Source organism: Phascolarctos cinereus, unplaced genomic scaffold, assembly GCF_003287225.1.
Source record: "Phascolarctos cinereus isolate Bilbo 61053 unplaced genomic scaffold, phaCin_HiC Scaffold_1;HRSCAF=81, whole genome shotgun sequence".
Taxonomy (NCBI): Eukaryota; Metazoa; Chordata; class Mammalia; order Diprotodontia; family Phascolarctidae; genus Phascolarctos; species Phascolarctos cinereus.
This window is the reverse complement of record NW_027555514.1, coordinates 273,045,555-273,068,827: the sequence shown is the minus strand read 5'-3', so window position 1 is coordinate 273,068,827 and position 23,273 is coordinate 273,045,555. Positions and strand designations below refer to the sequence as shown.

General features: G+C 42.1%; 1 protein-coding gene and 1 pseudogene across 2 annotated transcripts in view; both read left to right on the top strand.

The window, feature by feature from the left end:
- The window catches only part of NT5DC3 (5'-nucleotidase domain containing 3), a 78,060-nt gene that overhangs the window by 18,074 nt on the left and 36,713 nt on the right, over nucleotides 1-23,273 (top strand). For both annotated transcript variants that reach the window (XM_020982369.2, XM_078146875.1), the window contains exon 2: nucleotides 20,452-20,636. In XM_020982369.2, coding sequence (XP_020838028.1) covers nucleotides 20,452-20,636 — 185 coding nt within the window. The remainder of the gene's footprint in view (nucleotides 1-20,451; nucleotides 20,637-23,273) is intronic.
- Nucleotides 11,385-12,328, top strand: LOC110205960 (obg-like ATPase 1; annotated as a pseudogene).

Sequence of the window (23,273 nt, the reverse complement as noted above, 5' to 3'; positions counted from 1 at the left end):
CTTGGATCAATAGTGGTCATGGATGGAGTGGATCTGAGAATAGGGAGATATTTTATCTTTAATCTTCTTGGGTCAGTGGTAGTCACGGATGGCATGGATCTGAATTCCGACAGCTTTTAATTGCATTCCTTTGTGTTTTTGTGGTCGTTGTGTATATTGTTGGTCTTGCTTCCCATGTTTCATTGCATTCCTCATGTCCGCCATTTCTTACACTGTGATAATATTCCATTATGTTCGAATACCACTTTGTTCAGCTGTTCCTCCTTTGGTGGGCCATCCAATGTGTTACCATTTTTTCAAGTCACAAAGATTCCTATGTATATGTTTTGGTGTTTATGGGAACTTTCCCCTCTGTCTTTGATCTAGTAATGCTACTCTTGGTCATATACTCCAATGAGGTCAAAGAATGGAAACAGAGTTCAGAGAGAGTCTAATCCAAGGATGTTAAAGGTCACAAACAGGTTAGATACTTTTTTCCCCCCAGCACAATTGCATGGTTTACACTGCCATCCTTCCACTGATCCATCTGGACTCTTCTCTCTCCCTCACTCCTCTTTCCCAGTATCCAGCCAATTCGATCTCAGTATCTCTCAATTCCATCCCCTTCTCTTTATTCAGTCACCACCCTGGTCCATACCCCATCACCTTTTGCCTAAAGTATTGCTATAGCCTCCTAACTGATTTTACCTTCATACTTTCCTGGCTGCAGTCCATCTTCCACATGGCTGCAACACTGACATTTCTAAAAAATTCAGATCTCCCTGTGTCCCCTTGCTACTCAACCCCCCCTGGCCCCCCCAAAAAAAACCCCCAGCTTCAGTGGTTTCCGGGAGAAAATACAAACTCCTCAGCCTGGCATTTAAAGATTTCTATAATGAGACTTATTGCTAAGTTTTTTCAGTTGTTTCTAACTTTTCATGACTCCATTTGGGGTTTTCTTGGCAAAGATCCTGGAATGGTTTGCCATCTTGCCAAAATCCAGCTCATTTTTACAGATAAGGAAACTGAGACAAATAGGGTTGTGACTTGTTAAGTCACCTAGCTAGTAAGTGTCTGAGGGTGGATTTGAACTCCATGAAGATGAGTCTGATTCCAAAGCCTGTTGAGTTATTCACTGTGCCCCCTAGCAGCCCTCATAATGAGACTACTGCCTGCATTTCCAGGCTTATTTCATTTTATTGTCTTTCACAAAATCTTTGTTCAGTCTGACTGGCCTGTTAACTCTTCTTCATGTACAGTATTCTACCTCCTGCTTTCATGCTTTGCCCCGTGTATCTGGAACATGCTTTTTTTTTCTCTTAGAATGCTTAGCTTGCCTGAAAGTCCAGCTCAGGTGACATTTCCTTCATGAGATCTGATTTTCCCCATCATTAGTCATACTATTGTGGTTTGTATTGGCTCAGTTATCATCTCTACGTGGATGACCTGATACCCCCAAAGTATAGCACATTTGCACTGGTTATTCAGTTTTAATCCCTCTCCTGAATTCTTTTTTTTTTAATGGAAGCCAATGTGGCATTAGCTTTTTTATTTTTTTCTTTTAAATTAATTTATTTTGAATGATCAACGATGGCTTCCCTAAGCTTTTGAGTTTCAAATTTTTCTCCCCCTCCCTCCCCCGTCCCTTCCCCAAAATGGCTTTGCAGTCTGATATAGGTTAGACATATACATTCCTATTAAACATATTTTCACATTGGTGATGTTGTTAGGAAGAATTAGAACCAATAGGAGGAACCACAAGAAAGAGGAAACAAAACACAACAGAAGAAAAAAATAGCAAATAGTATATGCTTCGATCTACATTCAAACTCCATAGTTCTTTCTTTGGATGTGGATAGCATTTTCCGTCATGAGGCCTTTGGAGATGTCTTAGATCCCTGTATTGCTGAGAAGGGTTAAGTCTATTAATATTAGTCGTGGCACAACTTGGCTATTACCGTGTACAGCATTCTCCTGGTTCTGCTCACTTCAGCATCAGTCCATACAAGTCTTTCTGCCTGCTCATCATTTCTTATAGCACAATAGTATTCCATTACATTCATATACCACAACTTGCTCAGCCATTCCCCAATTGATGGGCATCTCCTCAATTTCCAATTCTTTGTCACCACAAAAAGAGCTGCTATAAATATTTTTGTACATGTGGGTCCCTCTCCTGGATTCTAATCCAGCCTCACCAGTTGCCTGTTGGACAGTTCTATAGGTATCGCAAATCCACCTTGCCCAAAGCAGATCTCACTATCTTTCTCCCTGTACATCCTCCCCTCTTCTGAACTTGCTTATTATAGGCTTGGGCATCACCAGCCTTCTGGTAACCTGAGTTTGCTACCACAGTGGTATCCTTGACTTCACTCCCTCATGCCACATAGTGAATCCATGACCCAGTCCTGCAATTTCTCCTTCCACAGCATCTCTTCAGTTTGTCCTCCCCTCTCTACTCAGCCACTGTTCAAGGTGAGGCCTTCATCACCTCTTGCCTGGTCTGTTGTGGAGGTCTCCTAATTGATCTTTCGACCTCAGGCCTATCCCTTCTACCCCTCCTTCACACAGCTGCCAAAGTGACTTTCCTAAAATGCATCTCTGATCATCTGCACTTTCTACAACAAATTCTAGTAGCTTCCTGTTGAATGTAAGACTGGAAAAAAAAAACCCCAAACATGTGTTACGTGCTTACTATTAGCTAACCACTGCATTAATAGTTGGGATACAAATGCAAGAAAACAAGATGTCTCCTGTGTCCAAGGCACATACATTCTAATAGGGAGACACAACACATAGCTGAGAGTGGTGGCCAGGAAGGGGTGTTTGGGGGAATAAAGAGGGAGGAAATGGTTATTGGAGCCATAGGGCAAATGACTTTTCTAGGAACGGTAGTGTTGGCTTGATTCTTGATTTAGAACTAAGAGCTTAGAAGAGGATGGGCTTTGAGTCTGGGTTGGAGGTAGAGCCCAGACCTCAGGTGTTATGGTAGGGAAATAGCCAGGAAATGTGGAAAGCCCAACATGGGGTAAACCCAAGTGATTACTCACCAGTCAGAGCCTAGGGTCATAGTGGTGGGAGCATGGAGGCTCTTCAGGTTAAAATATCAACTCCTCTTTTTGAAAAATGAAGCTCTTCCCAGCCTGGCCCCTTCCTCCCTAATTCTTTTTACACTTTATTCCCTTCATTGTCCTCTGTGTTCCAGACACACGGCCTACTCAATATCCTGTTCCCACAATGCTTTAGCACCCACCTCTGTGCCTTTGTATTGGCTGACCCTGCAATGCATTCCTTCCTCGCCTTTACCTTTGGGAATCCCTGGCCTTCTGTAAGACTCATCCACTTTCCTCATGAAGCTTTTCCTGATCCCCCCAGTTCCTAGAGTCCCCCCTCCTCAAACTGCCTTGTATTCATTTTTTATATCTTATTTATAGGCGTACATGGATACCTGTTGGCTCCTCCTTTAAAATGTAAGCCCCCTGAAACCAGGGGTTGTTTTACCTTTGTCTTTGTGTCACCTATCCTTAGCGCAATACCTGGCATATAGTGCCGCTGGTGAAAGATGAAATGACTGAGGAAACAAAGGTATGAGCTTCTGAGCATAGTGATTTATTAAGCGATGCGTGCCAGTTGCTCAAGAAATTGGGACCAGGTCCCTCAGCTTTGACACGGGATCCCAAGTACAGGGGAGACCAGTTTTTACATGTTCAAAATAACCAAGTAGACCAGTGAATTAAAAGAAAACAGTTAGCCAGGATACAAAATTAGGCAATCTGATTTCTAATTGGAGGAAAAATTAGGAACCTTCCAAGTTGGGAGGGGGAGAGTGAACGGGTAGAGTTCCCTGAAATCAGAAAAAGAGGTGTCCCCCTCCCCTCATCAATGGAACATAGAAACGATAACTGATCAGTGCAGATGAGACATGGGGTTGCTTGAGATGTCCAATTGTGAGACAACTCTTTGCACTCAGTGTTTGGATCTGACTGGGTTTCTGGTCAGCATAACCTCGGTCCTTAGCTAAGGGTCTCTAAAGAGCAGATAGAGGTGGTCCAGTTTCCAGCCATGCGGTGCTACATTCAAACCATATAGTAAGATTTTCTCCCAATTCTCCCAATTTAGTAGTTTTCTCACAACACAGAAGTTGGACTAGACCTGTAATTTAAGAGAAAGGAAGTGAACTAGCTCCAGAATGGAGTCATAAGAAGGAGTTAGTGTGGTCACCCAATTCCCACAATCACCTGCTGTTCTAATCCCCACAATTCCCTTAACAGTAAGCACTTAATAAATGCTTTCTTTTGATTGATTTTATGTGTAGATGGAGAAGGTAAGCTCCTTGAGGGCAGGGCCTCTCCTTTTTGTCTAGTACAGTGCCTTGCATATAGTAGATACTTAGATATTTGTTGAATCAAGTGGTTCTCTATTCGGCACTGCTATTTTCAAGGTGACAAAAGTTGTTTTTTTTTTAAACACATGCTAGTTTCTCCTGTTTATTTCTTTCTCCTCTCATTTTCAAGGTTTTATATTTTGGGCTTAATTTGGATTTGCTTATGGTGTTCTGGTTTCTAATGCTCGGTGGAAATAGGCTCGATTCTAGACTCCTGAAAAACCTGATGAGTAGTCCGAATTGGAAACTTTAGCTATAGGATGAAAACGGTCACTCTAGTTGGGACTTACACAAAAATGACAAGCAATCTAAAATTTGCAAATGAGTGATTCTAGATGTCCTGGCTTGCTTTTCCTTAGAGAAGGTCAAGGCAAAAATGTAACTTGTGGGAAAGTGAGAATCAAGATTAACATTTTTTTTCTCTTTAGGATTATAGACTGAGCAAAACAGATTGCTCCCCTTAAACCATTTGTGTTTTTATTTGAGATTGTTAGTGTAATCCTGCTCCGATTAATACAGTCACAGAAGGCCTAGATATTTCTGTTGAATCAATTGAAAGTGAAGTAGGCGTCAATTAATCCTTAATGACTTTGAAATTGGAAAGAGCTTGGGCCATTGGGTGAAAGCAGGTGATGCCTGGAAGGACATCTCTTGTGATGGGGAAAGAGTAAGATACATCGCTGGGTCTACCTACGATGCCACAGGCCAGTCTGCCATTTTGGATTAGAGGGTACATGAGTGGAAAGGCAGAGCTTGGGCCTTGGGGTCTGACACTCCATTCCAGTGTTCTTTCTCTTTCCTATGAGGTAAGAAAGAAAGAAACAAGGATTGATTAAACTCGTAAGTGCTTTACAAATGTTTGACACTTACTAGCTTTTATCATTGAAACCTTGCAAGGTAACTTGGGGTTTGGCTAGATTTTTTTAAGGAGAGAGCTCTCAATGATTGGGCAGTAATAGGTCCCAGCCCAAGCCTCACTTGGTCATTGTTTGGGTTTTGATGGCTCAGAGTGAATGTAATTAGGAATTGTTTCTGTTTTAGCCCAAAACTCTGAGGGTCTTCCCCTTCCAGATTGACTTTTTTTTTTTGGACTAGGTAAAAGAGGCCATTCTTTGCTTCATTTCTTACCTAGACTTAATCTTTGAATTTGAGTTGCCTCAGGCAAACTGAGACCTGGGAAAGACCTTATGTTAAACAGGCCATGGTTTTCCATTGCACCCAGGCATCTCCAGCCCTTCTGATCTATATATCCTGCCACTGGACCCAGATGGCTCTGAAGGAGACAGTGAGGCTGGTGACTTTGCACAGGCATCCCTCACTTAAATCCAGTTCACTTGCAAGTCATGACATCCCCTTCCTGATGTCATTGGTCCTCTTTGAAAAAAGGACAAAAAACAACCACAGTGTAAAATAATCAAGTATTAAAAATATTAAAATAATAATAGCTAATAGCTAGCATTTATATAATACTTTGAGGTTTGTAAAGTGCTTTGCAGTCATCTCATTTGATCCTGTGTGGTAGGTGCTATAATTGGCACCATTTTACAGATGGAGAAACTGAGATGGAGGACAAGTTACTTAGCCCAGGGTTGCATAGCTATTGAATGTCTGAGGAGGGAGTAAGGAAGCATTTATTAAAGTGCCTGTTATGTGCTAGGCACTGTGCTAGGTGCCTTTTACAAATACTATTGCATTTGATCCTTATACAACAGCTCTAGGGGGTCAGTTGAGTTTAAGGGGGAAAAAAAGGATCATAAGTCTAGAGTTGGGAGGGACATCAGTGGCCCTATAGTCCAACCTCCCTAATTTTACAGATGGGGAAACTGAGGCCCTCAGAGAAGGAAAGTGCGTGAGGTCACACAGGTAGCAAATATAAGAGGCGACCCCATTTGGAGTTTTCTTGGCAAAGATACTGGAGTGGTTTGCCATTTCCTTCTCCAGCTCATTTGACAGATGAGGAAACTGAGGCAGCTAGAGGTTAAGGAATTTGCTCAGGGCACACAGCTGTAAGTATCTGAGGCCAGATTTTAATTTAGGTCTTCCTGATTCCTGGTCCAATGCTCTACCCACACTAGTTGTATGGCCTAGGATAAAGCCATTTTATCTGTCCGTTTCCTTATTTATAAAATTGGGCAAAACAGCAATACCTGTAATACCTCCCCCCAGGACTGTTGTGGGGATCAGATGGCATGATCTGTGTGAACCTTGTAAGCCTACACGTCCTCTGAGGTCTCTTAGGGTTGGGTTTTTGTTTTTTTGTTTTTAACTTCTGGTTCAGTCCTGCTAAATGAGGATTTTTTGTGTGGAGGATGAAGGTTAATTCAGGTTCCTGTTAGGGAGTTAAAAATGTTCTGCTGAATGGGCCTGTGGAAAAACAAGTTTTGTTGTTGGTGTTTTATTTTAGTTTTTGCTAAAAAATGAGTCTTCTGATGTGTAAGAGGATGGGTAGCTTTTGGTGAAGGAGTAGTTTCATGTCCAGAGCTGAGTGGTGTAAAGTCTCCCTTGGCACAATACCGCATGGGTCACCCCCATCTGAGACTGTAGTCATTAGCAGGAAGGATGTTAAGTGGAGTCAGCTGCGTTCGCTGACATTGCCACCCAAAAGATCATCCTGATGTTGCTCGAGCCAGGCTTGGCACAGAAGGGAGCTGGTGCATGCCTGGAGCTGGTTGCTAAGAGATCAGTCACCCAGCTGGGCTCTTTTCAGCTTCTTCCAAGGAAATTTGGATTGATGGGGTGGGTGCTGTGTTACACCTGATACATAGTAGGTACCTTATAGGAGCTTGTTGAGTTGAGTAGATGCACTTTTGGAAGGTGGTTGGTGGTTTTCCAGATGAGGCCCTTATAAGGGGCAGCTAGATAGTGCAGTGGACAAGCTCCAGCCTTGGAGTCAGGAGGACCTAAGTTCAAATCCGGCCTCAGACACACGATATTTACTAGCTCTGTGACCCCGGCCAAGTCACTTAACCCCAATTCCCTTACCAAAAAGGCCCCCCAAAAATGCCAGATGAAGCCCTTGTGAATGCAAATATAAAGAGGGTCAATATTACCTCATCTGGGGACATGGATTCAAATTGACGGGCCTGGGGCTGTCTGCTCTCTCCATATTTCAGTGAGGGGTTTGTCATTCATCTAACAAGGTACTATTAGAAATTTTAGTCATGGGAAGAAGCCCTAGGTATGTGTTTTAAAAGAAAATTTGAAAAAGACATCTAGCTATGTATCTATGTATGTCTTTCTATCACATATCAGTGTGTACATACCCATATTGACAGGTAGATTTATATATGTATTTATGTATATGTGTGTGTATGTGTTTCTTTATGTATATACATTGTCATTCAGTTGTTTCAGTCATGTCTCATTCTAAGTGATTGTATTTGAGATTTTCTTGGCAAAGATACAGCAGTGGTTTGCCGTGTGTGTGTGTGTGTGTGTGTGTGTATTTATATCTATATTTAAATCTATATCTGTATCTCAACTAGATGGTACAGTGGATAGAATACCTAGCCTGGAGTCAGAAAGACTCATCTTCCTGAGTTCAAATGTGGCCTCAGACACTAGCTGTGTGACCCTGGGCAAGTCATTTAGCCCTATTTGCCTCAATTTCCTTATCTGTAAAATGAGCTGGAGAAGGCAGTGGCAAACCACTCCATTATCTTTGCCAAGAAAACCTCAGAGGGTCATAAAGAGTTGGACATGACTGAAAAATGACTGAACAACATGTATACATGCACATATACGTATACATATGTGTTTTGTAGTGCTTTTAAAAAATTGCCCCTTAGAGACATGAGATGACAGCTCATGAGCTGGAGGGGGCCTTAGAAGTCATCTAGTCCAACCATGTTTTAAGGAGAGGTCCAGAGGTGGAGTGACTTGCCCAAGGTCTTATAAGTGATAAATAGCAGAGACAGGATTTGAACTCAGGTTCTGCCGTGTGACAAGGTTAGCCCTTTAAGTTCAATACTTCTTTTTACCACATTGCCAGTTACTTGGTAGTTAGAGGTTATACATGAAAGCAGAGTGAGAGAATAAAAAAATGAATAAATAAAAAAGCATTTATTAAGCTTAAGTACCAAGCACTTTGCTAAGTGAATACAAAATGGAAGGCAGACCCTGCCCTCTAGGAGCTTACATTCTAATGGGGGAGAAATCTTGGGAGTGGTGGCCAGGAAGGGGTATTTTAGTTTAGAAGTTATGGGGATGGTGAGTGGAGCCATTGGGAAGGAGATTGATCCAACTTTAAAGGAATTAATAAGAGCTGGCTTGATCTATGTATATAGCTTATTGGGTTCACAAAGCAGTCCTGTTTGGTATATCTTAAAAAATGGTGAAGGCCTTTTCCTCTCTTAACCCATGTTCTTGAAAAGTCACTCAATAAGTAATTGCTGGAATGACTGAATTTTATTTTCTTTTTTTGCACCCCTGCCCACTTTCTCCTCACTTTTTATGTTTTTAGTACCTTGTCTTGTAGGTAAAAAACATAAAAGGGCAATATTTCCATTAAAAAGAAAGGAAAACCTTATAGAAATGGGGAAAAGTCAAAATAAAAAAAATCTATTAAGGGATTAAGTTTTTGCTTGCTGAAAAATTGAGAATGAACTTTAAGGACTTAAAAAATTCGGTATATTTTCAAAGGGGAGACAGTATGACCTAATGGATAGAGAGTTATTGTATCAAGAATCAAGCATTTATTTAACACTTAGTACATGCCAGGCCCTGAGCTAGCTAGGTTTGGGGAAAAAAAAGTCAAAAAAGAAACAGTCCTTAAAAGAAGTAAATACAGGGTTAATGTGTGTGTGTGGGGGGAAGGGATGGGGTTGAAGACAGAGCCTCTGAAAGTCTCAAAATTCAACTGAAATAACTAGGCTAATAGCTTAAGTGTCTAGTTGCTGAGCCTGAGATTAATTGCTCACATGCCAACTGAGTAGAATATATTATAATTTTTGTAATATTTCCTAGTTTTTTTTTAAACAAAATTTCATTTGTTTGCATTTCTGTCTGTATTTTGCAACATCTGTATCTCATCTGAGAGTCCTTGACTTTATATGTTACTAATTTATTATGACACAATGGCAGAAATGTGTGTCTGTCTCCTTTTCTCTTGTGGTTATGGGAACACTCTATTCTTTCTTTGTAACTTTGTAGTAAGCTTTGTGGTCGAAGGGAATTGCTTAGAATCGTTTTAGAGGCCTCATGGAAAAGTTTTTAGCCCTGGAACTTCCTTGTAAGTCGAGATTCTTGACTCATAAAGGAAAATCGGTGCTGGTTAAACTGGCAAATAATTACTTGATAAATGAATATACTCCCTCAATACAATGCAGAGTGATTCAGTTTATTTGCTTCAGCAGGGATGTGTGTGTGTGTGTGTGTGTGTGTGTGTGTGTCTTACACTTGAAACAATCTTCCTCCTTCTACATATCATCTTCTTCGGTTAGAGTGTAAATTTCTTGAGGAAAAAGACTATTTTTGTTTTGTCTTTATATGGCAGAAGCAGGAATTTATAGCAGCATCCAGTGGACCATTCCAGATGTAATGGAGGTTGTGTGTAGGGCAGTAGTGGGCTTTAAGATTTGAGGGATGGGCCGTGACCAGAAAGCTTTGTCAGCACTGTGTGATGGAAAGAATGCTTGAGATGGTGTCAGAAGACGTAAGGTTGAACATATTTCTGCAACGCAGTACCGGTGTGACCTTGGTCGCTTTGCTTCATTGCTCTAGGCCTCAGTTTCGTCATCAGTAACAATGTCATGATTTAACTAGATGATCTCAGGTTCCCATCACAGTTTTAGAAAGAGCAGTGATAAGTTGGAGAGCATTCCAAAGAAAGCAACCTTTTCAGATGGTAGAAGGTCTAGACTCCACAGGGAATGTCATATGAGGCTTGATTGAAGGAACCAGCAATGTTAAGCCTGGAGAAGAGTGGGGGAGGGATAGAGAGGGTGGCTTATGATAGGTATCTTCATGTTTTTGGAGAACTGTCAGGTGAAAAAGGGACAAGATGGGTCCAGTTTGGTTAGGGCAGAACGGGGAGTGATACCTACAAATTGCAAAGAGGCTGATGTAGGCTTCCCTGCAACCAGAGTGGCATGGCCGTGTGGCATGCAGTTACCATGGGAAGTGGTGGCTTTCTTCTCAGTGGAAATCTTGAAGTAGAATTCATACTGACCACTTATCGGGTATTCAGTTCAGTCCAAGCGCTGTGCTAAGCCCTGGGGATATAAATAAGAAAAAGAAACACAGGCCCTGTCCTCAAAAAGGCTGTGGTATGATGGGGGAAATTGAAAGGGGGAGGGGCAGCCAAGCCACCAGGGAACTTGGGGCATAGGAGCGTGAGGTTTCATCCCTCCTTCCCTCCACTCTCCCCGCCTCCTGCTGCCATGGGCCTCCCTGTGCTCTGGGGAGCTCTGTGTCATAGTGGCCCCCTCAGCAAGATGCCCCCAAAAAAGGAGGTGATGGAATTAAACCACAGCCAATCATGGGAAGATTTGGGACCTCATTGAAAACTGATGTTGTTGGATTACCAAATGTTGGGAAATCTGCCTTCTTCGATGTCCTGACAAAGAGCCAGGCAGTGGCAGAAAACATCCCATTCTGCACTCTTGCTCGCGATGAGAGTTGAGTACCCATGCCAGATGGTAGATTTGTTCTTTTTTGTGCTAATATCACAAACCTACAAGGGGTGGGGAACCTGCGGCCTCGAGGCCACATGTAGCCCTCTAGGTCCTCAAGTGCAGCCCTTTGACTGACTCCAAACTTCACAGAACAAATTCTTTTAAAATAATAAGTTTGGAGTCAAAGGGCCACACTTGAGGACCTAGAGGGCCACATGTGGTCTCGAGGTTGCTGGTTCTCCACCCCTGCAAAATGCCAGCCTTTTTGAATGTAGTTGATATTACTGGCCTTCTGAAAGGAGCTCATGCCATCCAGGGGCTAGGAAATGCTTTTTTGTCTCATATAAGCACCTGCAATGGAATCTTTTATCAAATGCAGTTCTTTGAAGATGATAACCTCACTCATGTCGAAGAGAGTGTGGATCCTGGTCAAGACATAGAGATAACATAAGAAGAGCTTTGACTTCAAGATGAGGAAATAATGGATGTGAGAGGAGGAAACAAGAAATTAAAACCTGAATATGATATAATGTGCAAAAGAAAACTGTTGGTTAATAATTAATAATTATGTTAATTATTATTAATCATTAATAATCAATTAAGATGATAGTAATAATAGGTGAAAAGAAACCTGTACACTTCTATCATGATTGGAATGACGGTGAGATCAAGATGTTGAATCAAAACCAATGATCAACTTTCGGAAAAGGACTACATTAGAAGGATTGCTGCTGGACCCAGATGGCTCTGGAGGAGAGAGTGAAGCTGGTGACTGGGCACAGCCTTCCTCACTTAAATCCAATTCATTTGTAAGTCATGACAACACCTCCCTAATGTCATGGTCGTCTTTGAGAATGAAGGGCAACCAACAATGTTAGAAAGAAAAACAAATGGTTGATACAAATTAAAGAGTGGGCCGGCAAGCTGGACTCAGGTGCCTTTGTCCATCCTTTGAATGGGGCCTTGGGACACAAGTTGTAAGAAGTGAGCACTGAGGAGGAACAGAAATGTTTGGAAGAGAAGGTGACATGCAGTGCTTTGCCAAGGATTGTTAAGGCTGGCTGTGCAGCGCTCCAGCTAGAATCGTTTTTCACCGCAGGCCCAGATGAAGTATGTGCGTGGCCCGGGAAAGGGACAGAGCCTCCTCAGGCAGTAAGAAAGATTCGCACCTATTTTGAAAATGGATTCGTTATGGCTGAAGTAATGAAATATGAAGATTTTAAAGAGGAAGGTTCAGAAAATGCTGTCAAGGTTGCTGGGACATACAGACAACAAAGTAGAAATTATAGTTGAAAATGGAGATATTATCCTCTTTAAATTTAATACAGCTCAACAACCTAAGAAGAAATGAATTTTAAATATTGCTCATTGCTCAGAAATAAACAGTGCTATTTCAAAGAGCCATACCAATTTTTGTTTTCATAAAAGTAATTGAGAAATGAAGACACAAATTCACTTAGGGAAAAAAACAATCTTTCTCCAAGTGAAATTACTCTTTAAAATTTAAGATTTTAAATATATATTTTTGAAAAATTAAAATATGATACCTCTGATGAACATGCAAATTCACTCAGTGTGAACAGCTTTGCTTTTCAGATGATTAAGACCCTCTTCCAAATTGTAGAAGCTTTTCAGGAACCCTAGTACTCCCATGATGCTTTGTTAATCTCCATCCTGTGTGCCAAACCTGACACATTTGACAGTGGGGACAACGTGGCTTACTCTTTTTTGAACCTATAGATAATGCTTTACAATTTTTACAACACTCCAGATGTCTGCACTCAGTAAAACATCTGACAAAACAAAACAAAAACCAAACAGAGTAGCTGATGATAAAGGGAGTTATCTGAAGGTCATGAGGCCTTTATAAAGGAAAACTCTGGGGGACATCGAATGCCCTTCCCTCTATACCTCCAATCAGAAGGTAGAGGCAAAAGAGGGAGAGTTGAGGTGGTGTTGAGTGTCAAAATCTGAGTCGGTCAGCATAGTGATGCAATTTCAGGTGATCAGCTTATCCTGGATCAGGGAGGGGAGACATGTTATTTATGGAATGAAATCTAAGCAGACCTGCTGATGGAAAATGGTATGAAGCGATTCTTTTGTGTATGTGTGTTACAGTAAAACAGGGGTCATTAACCTGGGAACAAAGGGTCCTTGGACAGATTTCAGGGAGTCTGTGTACTTGAATGAGAAAAAATTACATCCTCATTTCAACAGAATTTCCTTCTTTTCTCATGCGTTTTATTTTACACATTTGAAAACATAATTCGGAAAAGGGGTCCATAGACTTCAGGAGACTGCCTGAGGGGGTCCAGATTACACAAAAGGATAGGAACCTCTGTACTGAATGGTTTTTGAGGTTTCTTTCAGTTCTGAAATTCTGTGAATTTGTGACCCACCAAGGAGTGTGGCCTTCGTTCTGTAGGGAATGAGAAGCCTTGGAATGCATTTCAGGAGAACAGGGAGTGACTTAAAAAATGCTTATGTAAGGAAAGGGGTGTGTGTGTGTGTGTGTGTGTGTGTGTGTGTGTGTGTGTATACGTACATACACCCACACATAGATCCACATATACACACACACACATATAGATATGTTTGTATATACACACACGTATGCATACACATACAATGTAGTATATATATCTTATAAAATAAGCTTATATGATCTTTGTTAGTCTTGCCCATCCTTTGTGCACATTTCTATCTCTCTGATTTTCCACCCCTTACACCTCGTTTGCAGACAGTCCAATCTGTACTCTGTAAACCCCTCTGACATTCTTAAAGTGTACTCTGTAACCAATATTCTCTCCCTAAAGCTCTGGGGATTTTCTTCAACACTTGACGCACTCCTGGAAATAAATCTATGAGTTCTAATGGGGCTGGTTGCTCAGGATCTCAGCTCTGAGTACACTCGGTTCAGCCTTGGGGGCTTCTCTTCAGAATCTTTCCAGCTCAGACCCTCGCTTCTCATAAGCCACTGGGCATGATGGCATTGGCTTTATGTTTCTCTAGGAGGCCTGCTTGTCTGCAAGAATGCTAACCAAGCATTAAACAGCCAGAAAGCCAGCAGAAGTAGTCTCCTTCTGGTGAGCTCTTTTTGCTGAGGATCAACAATGTTCCAGGCATCTTAGTCCAGCACTTAGCTCAGTTTGACTTGAGAAGCTTGATTGGACGTAACATCTCATTGGTACCTTCTTCTGTGGTCTGTGCATTCCCCCTCTCCTTTTCTTGCTGCTGCTACGGCTATGATATTCCCTGGTTGCCCTGATTCTCTTGGTCCACTGATCCCACAGCTTCCAGCTCAGCTCTCAGTCTGGAGTTTCCCCCGTATGGTAGGATTATTTTCACCAGGTTGGCTCTCTGTGCTCCATGTGGCTGTCCTCCAGCTCGGTCACTTCCTGGGACCAGCTCCATCACGTTCCTCATTGCTGAGATTGCCCCCAAAACTCTGTCGCCACTTCTGTGCATGTGATTCAGGAATTTCCCTTCTTCCACATGGGGCCAGAGAGAGACCTTCCCCAGTGAGTCTGTGAGTGCTTTTGGAGTCGCCAGTTACGCAACCCTTGGATCTATCTCCATCACTTATTATGGCTATAACCCAATCCCCTAGGATCATGCTAGGATATCTTCATGTTGAGGGCTTTGGGAAAAGGATGATTACTTAACCTTTTTTGAACACTAACTGGGACTAAATACTTTACAAGGAATAGTGGAATATGTCCAAGGTCTGGGCCACTGTCTATGTTTTTCAGAATCCTTCCAATATGCCATTTTGGACAAGGCCAATGTGGGAATTTGTTTTGCTGAACTATGAATATTTTATTTTGACTTTTAAAAGTTATTCTATTGAGGCTGTAGTAGGAAGGGGAGAAAATAAATATTTGTAACAGTAAACAAAAAATTAATACCAAAAATACTTCCTTTTTATATTAAACAGAAGACCTCACTCTTGTGTTGTAGGTCTTGATTTGACTTAGTATCTTTTGTCAGCTTAGTACTGGTGAGGGTGGAAATTAGGGAGGCTCAATTGGTAGTCCTTTTTTGTTTTAAAAAAAAATCACCATATTTTCTCTAGAAATTACTTGGAAGTACTCTTTTTATGTGATTTCCTAATTATGTTAAAGAGGAAAAACCAATGTCGCTATGATACCAGCAGCATCAGGAGTTAGAATTTATACATATATGCATATGTGATACTCACAACGACCCTGGGAGCTAGGTGCTGTTATTATTTTAATTTACAAATGAAGAAGTTGAGGTTGAGAGAGGCTAAATCACATGCCCAGAGTCCTGCAGCCAGTAAATGTCTGAGGCAGAATTTGAACTCAAGTCTTCCTGATTCCAAATCCGGTGCTTTATTCCCTGCACCATAGGGGTTCTTAGCCTGGGTCCGTGGACCACCTGAGGTTTGTGGATAGATTTCAGGAGGTATATGAATGTTAATGGGAGAAAAACATCTTTATTTTCATAACCTTTATTTTCCTTTGCAATCCTATATGTTTGATTGTAAGAATAGCTACGTGGTGCGGTGGGTAGAGTGCTGGGCCTGGAGTCTAGGGAGACTTATCTTCCTGAGTTCAAATCCAGGCTCAGGTACTAGCTGTGTGACCCTGGGCAAGTCACTTAACTCTGCCTCAGTTTCCTCATCTGTAAAATGAGCAGAAGGAAATAGCAAACACTCCAGTATCTTTGCCAAGAAGACTCTAAATGGGGTCACAAAGAGGTTGGGCATGACCGAAATTGACCAAACAATGAAACATGTTTGATTTTATGGATTTAAAAAGAAGATTTTTGAGAAGGGGTCCATGGGCTTCACCAGGGTGCCAAAGGAATCCATGACACAAAAAAAGTTAAAAAACCCGTGCTATAGTGTCAGCTGCTGAAGTATGGCGCTTCCAGCCTTTTTATACTGCCCCATAAGAGGCAGCAGCTGCAGAGGTCTCGTAGGAGCCATGTTTGAATTATGTTGTAGGCAAAGCCTCAATCAGCAGGGTAAAATGAGCCAGGCTGTGTTTTTAATCTAATTGTTGATTCTGGCCCTCATCTTCTGCTATAAATAGGGGATCAGCTTTCTAAATTTGTTCTTCTCATTCCTCTTCTTACTGGGTGGGGTGGGGGGAAGGTAGAAAAATATGTAAACAATTAATCCAGGCTCATTTGGCCTCATTTGGCAGAGGCAGGCACCCTCCAAGCTCTAAAACAGCGTGAATACTTTTCTTTGTGGATTTTGAGGGCTTTGAAAATTAGGTTTCCTTGGTACCTTCTGAAAGTGGAGGCTCATGTTTTGTGGAGTGATTTTTTAAGGACCTGTAAATCACTGAATATAAACTCCTTGAGGGCAGGAAAGATTTTACTTGTGTCTTTGCATCCCCTGCACCTGGCATGTGGTAGGTGCTTAATAAGTGTTAATTGACTGATTAGAAGTCCCCTTGCCTAATACAATAATCCTGTCTGTGTTGCTAAGGGGGGTTACCAGGGCTCTGGAGGAGAGAGTGAGGCTGAGGACTTTGTGCAGCTATGCCTCACTTGACTCCAATTCATGTGCATGTCAGGGCAGCACCCTCCCTGATGTCTTTGGTCCTCTTCAAAAAGGACTAAAGGGAGGAGGAAGAGGAGGAGGAGGAGGAGGAGGACAATAAGAACCAGAACACGGAACACCACCACCACCATTCAGGTTTCCTGAGGCAAGGATGGTTTATTTTTTTTCTCTGTATCCCCAGCACATTGTGCATACATAATAAATACTTAATACAAGTGTGAATTGTTGAATACTTCCAGCTGCTTGATGAGACAGCTGATGACATTTTTATCTAGTTCTGGGTCCAGGAAGCTCTTCCTTGCAGTGACCTGAAATATGCCTGTAAATGGCAGCCAACACATAGAATTAGCCCAATATTTCTTTCACATGACAGATTTTCCAATATTTGAAAGCCGCAAACGTATCTTTGCTCGATTGGTGAGTGTCTCATGTGGCCTGCTATCTCTAGGTGGTGTTGTTCATCCATGGACCCACAGCATGCCAGTATTGTCCATGGGGTTTTCTTGGCAAAGATACTGGAGTGATTTGCCATTCCTTCTCTAGTGGATTAAGGCAAACAAGAGTTAAGAGATTTATACAGCTAGTAAGTGTTAGAGGCTGGACTTGAAATCAGGTCTTCCTGACGCCAGGGCCAGTGCTCTATCCATTGAACCACCTAGCTGCTTCCTTCACATTGTGGTTATGTTAAAAGATGTCAGAGGTGATTCCAGGGGTTGGATTTAGAATCACAGATTAAAGATATACAAGCAATGGGGTATAGAAATCTATCCTGCCCTACAGGAAAATAGAAGGGGAAGGTGATAGAAGGGAGGGCAGGTTAGGGGAAGGAGTATTCAGAATGAAACTGTCTTGGGGTGGGGGGAGGGGAGAGATGGGGAGAAAATTTGGAACTCAAAATCTTGTGGAAATGAATGTTGAAAATAAAAAAAAATAAATTTATAATCACAGATTAGAAGATGGAAGGGTCCATAAGAAGTCCTGTCCCATGCAGGGATGTTGGTCAAGGAAATGAAAACAAGAGAAATTCAGCTAGAATGATGGCGCAGTGATAGGAATTCATGGAGTTGGAAGGCACCTCATACATCAGCTAGTTTAACCCTTGCTTGAACCCCTATCCTAGGGGTGGGGAACCTGCAGCCTCAAGGCCCTCTAGGTCTGACTGAATTCAGTCAAAGGGCCGCACTTGAGAATCTAGAGGGCCATATGTGGCCTTGAGGCTGGAGATTTCCCACCTCTGCCTTTCCCTTCTTTCTATAAAAGCTCAGACAAATGATCTTTACTTCAAGACCCACAGAGATGAGGAGCCTTCACCCTCCTAAGGGGCCCACATTCAACCATTGTGTAACTTCTTTGCATCGTTTGGGAGTTCCCCTTCCATTAAGCCTGAATTTGACTCTCTGCAACTTCTGTATGCTGTTCCTACTTCATGTGCGACTGTGGGCAAGTCACACCATCTTTCTGGGCCTCAGTTTCCTTATTTGCATAATGAAGGGGTTGGCTTTTGAGGTCTCTTCCAGGTCTGGATCTCTGCTCCTAGACTGCATTCCTGCAAACTGTTAAGTATAAAGATTTGGTTGTAATTAATAATAACAGCAACAACAATGATAATAGCATTTATTTGGTGCTTTAAGATTTTCAAAGCTCTTCACATATATTGTCTCTATTATCTTTACATATATTATTAGCTAGCAAGAAGAACTAGGATTTGAATCCAGGTCTTCCATCACCAAGGTGACACCTCTTTTGGCCATGCTCAGTCTGCTGAAGCATTTTTTCTGTTAAAAATTTGTCTCTTAGTTTTCTGGACTTTGGTCCCTTCTTTCATGCCTTTATCTCTATTCAGTTCCCCAAAACAACTGTGCTCATTGAATTCAACCTGCCTCATGACCATATCAGAGTCTGGTAAGAAGGTCTTGCTCTGCACCTCCCCCGCCCCCCAAGCACAGGTCCCACATAGGTGAGAGGATGTCCCTATTGGCCAAGCACCTGCTCCCTCCTGCCAGTGACTGAGTCTTGGTTGTTGCAACCACTCTTGTCAGTTGGGATCTTAGATTCCTTGCTAGATCATTGGGTGCTAGAGCTGGAAGGACCTCAGAGAACATCTAGGTCAATACTTTAATTTCACCAGTGAGGAAACTGAGGCCCAGGGAGGTGAGGGGACTTTCCTAACAGGATTTCTTCAGGTCCTCTTGTTGTAGTTTGAGAGATTTCGACCTCTCAAGGACGGGGTCATCTGGAATGAATTCACAGATTCAAGCCTTCTTCAAGTCAAGGTGGCAAAGATTTATTGTTACACTGTACAGTGGGCAAGGATTCTCAAGGAACCTGTTATAGTGGGCAGAGGTCCTTAGGGAACTTGTACCCTAACAGGAATGATGCTAAAGCTTATATAGGAAAAGTAGTGGATTATGTGCCAAGTGTGCTAATTAGGTGATAACATACAACTACGTCATTCGCTGCTGGAAACTGAGGGGAGGAGGGAAAGAGAGGGTTCTTAAAGGGTATATTTTGTTCTGTTATGTCGATAACAAGATAGCTTCAGGAGTTGATGTCTATAGCTTGACCTCTGGATTGTATATGGTAACTGTAGGCATTAGTATATGATAGTTCTGTTGATACAAGATAGTGCAAGGGAAATTCTACTGAGGTCAGCTTGTCCTTGAAACAGGTAGAGATTGCCTCACTGGACCCACTCATGAGTCACTGCCAGAGATAGGGTCCTTGGGCTGGAGGGAAACTGTCAGGGATAATGTTTTTGAGGCCAGGGAGAAATACGATCTTGGAAGTAGGGTCCGAATACAAGCACTCCGGCACTCTGACTCCAGAGCGAATGTTCTTTCCACTATACCACATTGCCTATTCCAACGCTTTTTTTTTATAGGTAAGAAAATTGAAGTTAAGGAGTTAAATGGGGGCAGTTAGGTGGGGTAGCGGGTAGAGCACCAGCCTTGAAGTCAGGAAGACCTCAGTTCAAATCTGGCCTCAGACACTTACTGGCTGTGTTACCCTGGGCAAGTCACTTAACCCCATTGTCTTCTCTCCCCCCCAAAAGTTAAGTGACTTGCCAAAGTGATACAAGTAGTCAGTAGCAGAGTAAACATTTGAACCCAGCACCTCTAACACTAATGCTGCTCTCTTTCGATTAGGTCATGTTTTGGGTTTAATATGGCATTGGTAAATGAAATCCACAGACAGAACTCCTCATCTAAGCTGACAGTTAGGAAGAGATATGGGGTGGGAGGAGGGCCTCAAAAGGCTTCCTGGAAGTCTTGAATTGAGCCTTATAGGAATGGAAGGAAGTAGAAATGTCTGTGAAAGGTGGAGATGAGGAGAGGCTTACAGGCTTTTGCAAATGAATTTAGGTGTTAGGAGAGGGAATGTGGAGTTTAGGGAACAATTAAGCCAGTTTCGGTGGAACTGTGAAATGTGTGAAGGAGAGTAATGTGAAATAAGGCTGGAAAAGACAGATGGAGGGCCTTGAACGTCAGGCTAAGAAGTTTGTAATTTAGCCTGGGAGCAATAGGAAGCCAGGGGATCTTTTTGAGCTGGGGATAGGGTCGATGTGGATGTGGTTTGACTTGTGCCTTAGGAAGATTGATTTGAATCAATTATTCATGCTTGAGGCAAAGCAGGATTCCTAGAGATGAGGGAGCTGCAATTAAGATGGGATGTATTTGTACTATTAAGAACCAGTGAGCAAAACCATTGGGAAGATTCTGAATGCTAGGAGTCTAGCTAGGAGTCTTTGGAATACGTTTGACAAGCTCCTCCCCTGAGTACAAAACTGTTCATCTTGTGTCTCGTTTAAGAGAAAACAAAAACCTTCCATGATTCACTTGCCCACTTCTTTATTGGGAAATCCCAACTGTCCTCCAGGACTCATGATTTATTATATCTTAATGAGAACTAAGATTTTCCTTTTCTGTTACTTTCAGACCTGGTTCCTTCAATTATGAGCAACTTGTTGAATCCAGATGCAATTTTCTCCAACAATGAAACGAGCCTGTCAGACATTGAAATCTATGGCTTTGATTATGACTATACTCTCGTCTTTTATTCTAAGCACCTCCACACCCTCATCTTCAATGCTGCTCGGGACCTCCTCATCAATGAGCATCGGGTAAGCTGGGTCTACAGATTGCAGCTTCCCTCCCTCCCTCTCTCCCTCCCTCCCTCCCTCCCTCTCTCCCTCCCTCCCTCCCTCCCTCCCTCCCTCCCTCCCTCCCTCCCTTCCTTCCTTCCTTCCTTCCTTCCTTCCTTCCTTCCTTCCTTCCTTCCTTCCTTCCTTCCTTCCTTCCTTCCTTCCTTCCTTCCTTCCTTCCTTCCTTCCTTCCTTCCTTCTTTCCTTCCTTCTTTCCTTCTCTTATTCTTCTTCTTATTCTTTCCCTTTCTTCATAATTAAGAATTCAGAAATCAGTTTTGTGCTGAAATAGCCTTTGCCCAGTTCACTCTGACTGTGCCTGAAAGCTACTTTTTAAAAAAAAATTTAATTCAGAAAGCATTTATTTATTTTAATTAATTTATTTTGAATTATCAGCAATCACTTCCATAAGCTTTTGAGTTTAAAATTTTTCTCCCCCTCCCTTCCCACCTCCCTCCCCAAGATGACACACAATCTGATATAGGCTATACATATACATTCCTATTAAACATATTTTCACATTAGTCATGTTGTAAGTAAGAATTAGAACCAATAGGAGGAACCACCAGAAAGAGGAAACAAAACACAACAGAAGAAAAAAAATAGCAAATAGTATGTTTTGATCTACATTCAAACTCCATAGTTTCTTCTTTGGATGTGGATAGCATTTTCCATCGTGAGGCTTTTGGAGATGTCTTAGATCCTTGTATTACTGAGAAGGGTTAAGTCTATCAATATTAGTCATTGCACAGTGTGGCTGTTACCATCTACACCTTTCTTCTAGTTCTGCTCGCTTCACTCAACATCAGACCATACAAGTCTCGGAAAGCATTTATTAAACACCTTCTCTGTGTCAGGCCCAGTGGCTGAGAGCACTGGTGATACAAAGACAGAATGAAAAGTCTGCCCTCAGGGAGCTTACATTCTGTGTGGAGGGGTACACCTTGTATACAGAAAAGCACATAAAATGTATATCCAAAATAAATAGTGGATAGGGAAGTAGACTTGGAGTTAGGAAGACTTGGGTTCAAATCTCACCTCACACATACACATTTTATTTTTATTTTTCATTCTGAACTTAAACACACAAATGAGCACCTCTGCATGCACAGCAGAACACATAGAAGAGAATTGCACATGAAATTACAAATCTTCATTTTGTACCATTGGCTTTTGTAGAAGTAGATAATAAATTCTACACGTGACTTTCAAAGCTGTCCTGCTTGTCTGTGTTTCCTTCTGTTCCCTTCTGTGTGTTTAAAAAATGTGTGGGTGGTCTTTATTCATCACTATTGCTACCCCCACCCCTGTCAAAATTGTAGGAAAAAAATCCTTTTAACAAATGAGCGTATTCAACCGAAAGGATCCCAAACACTGCCCTGTCCATAAATGTTATATGAGTCTCTTCTGCATTTTGTGTCCATCACCTTCTGTCAGGACTACCTCTGATATTTGTTAGGTGTGTGACGCTAGGCCAAGAGTGGGGAGCCTGCACCCTCGAGGACGCATGTGGTAGGTTCCCACCCCTGCTCTAGGCCAATGACTGAGCTTTTCTGTCCTTCACTTTCCTTGTCTATAAAATGTGGGGTTGGACTTCGAGGTTCTTTATAGCCCTAAATTTATGATCCTGTAATTTTAATTGTAGGGAAGGACACCCATTTGTGGTGCGCTCCAGCCTGGGGGGGGCTGGGGGGGCCTGGACTTTGGGGATTATCACCAGATTACTAAACTGTTATACATTTTTCCAAACTCTTGGTTCCCAGCCATCCTTTGAGGCATAGGGCTCATGGGTGTTATTCTTGTTTTATAGATGAAGACTAGTGAAGCCCCTTAAGTTGCCATGTTGTCATAGCTGAGTTCATGGTGACTTAAGTTGCTGTGATGTTGGTAACTTGAATTATAGGGAGCCGAGTTCATTGTCCAATAAGCTGGGGCATCTGATGCAGTTGCCAGGCTTTGTGGTTTGTGTCATTTCTGGTGCATCAATGACTGATTGCCTTTCACAGCCAGGATGATACAGCACTCTAAGGATTTCTTCACTTGATGCTGACTTGTCCTGTTTCCTTGTACAAAATATTTTACTTGTTCAGAGTGAGAACAATGGGTATCTTCATCCTAGTGAGAACTTTTAATGAGGGAGGAAAAAGACACTTCTCCTTCCTCTATACTAGGCCCATACACACACATTTCCTTGACTTTCCAGCCCATGGACTGGCTTAATTGAAATGGGGTTGGGTTACTAGTAGGGTTCCTATTCTAGCTGTCCCCCTTAGCTTATGGTCTAGGTTTGAGGACCTGGTTTCAAATCTGGTGTTTTAAGTTATCTTGTGTGACTTTGGGCAAGTCACTTAAAACCTCTGGGCCACAGTTTCCTCCTTTGTAAAATGAAGGAGTTGGACCACATGGCCTTTGAGTATCCTTGTAGCTTGAGATCTGAGGTCTTATGATCCTAAGTGATTTCTTTTCTCTGGGCCTCAGTTTCCTCACTTAAAAATAAAGGGCCTCATCTGTTGGGGGTAAAAAAGGTGATTAGCTCTAGATCTAGAATCTCAAATCACTTAAATCTAAATCGCTTCTCTTCTAACTACTGTGCTGCCCAATTGCCTCTAAGAGAAT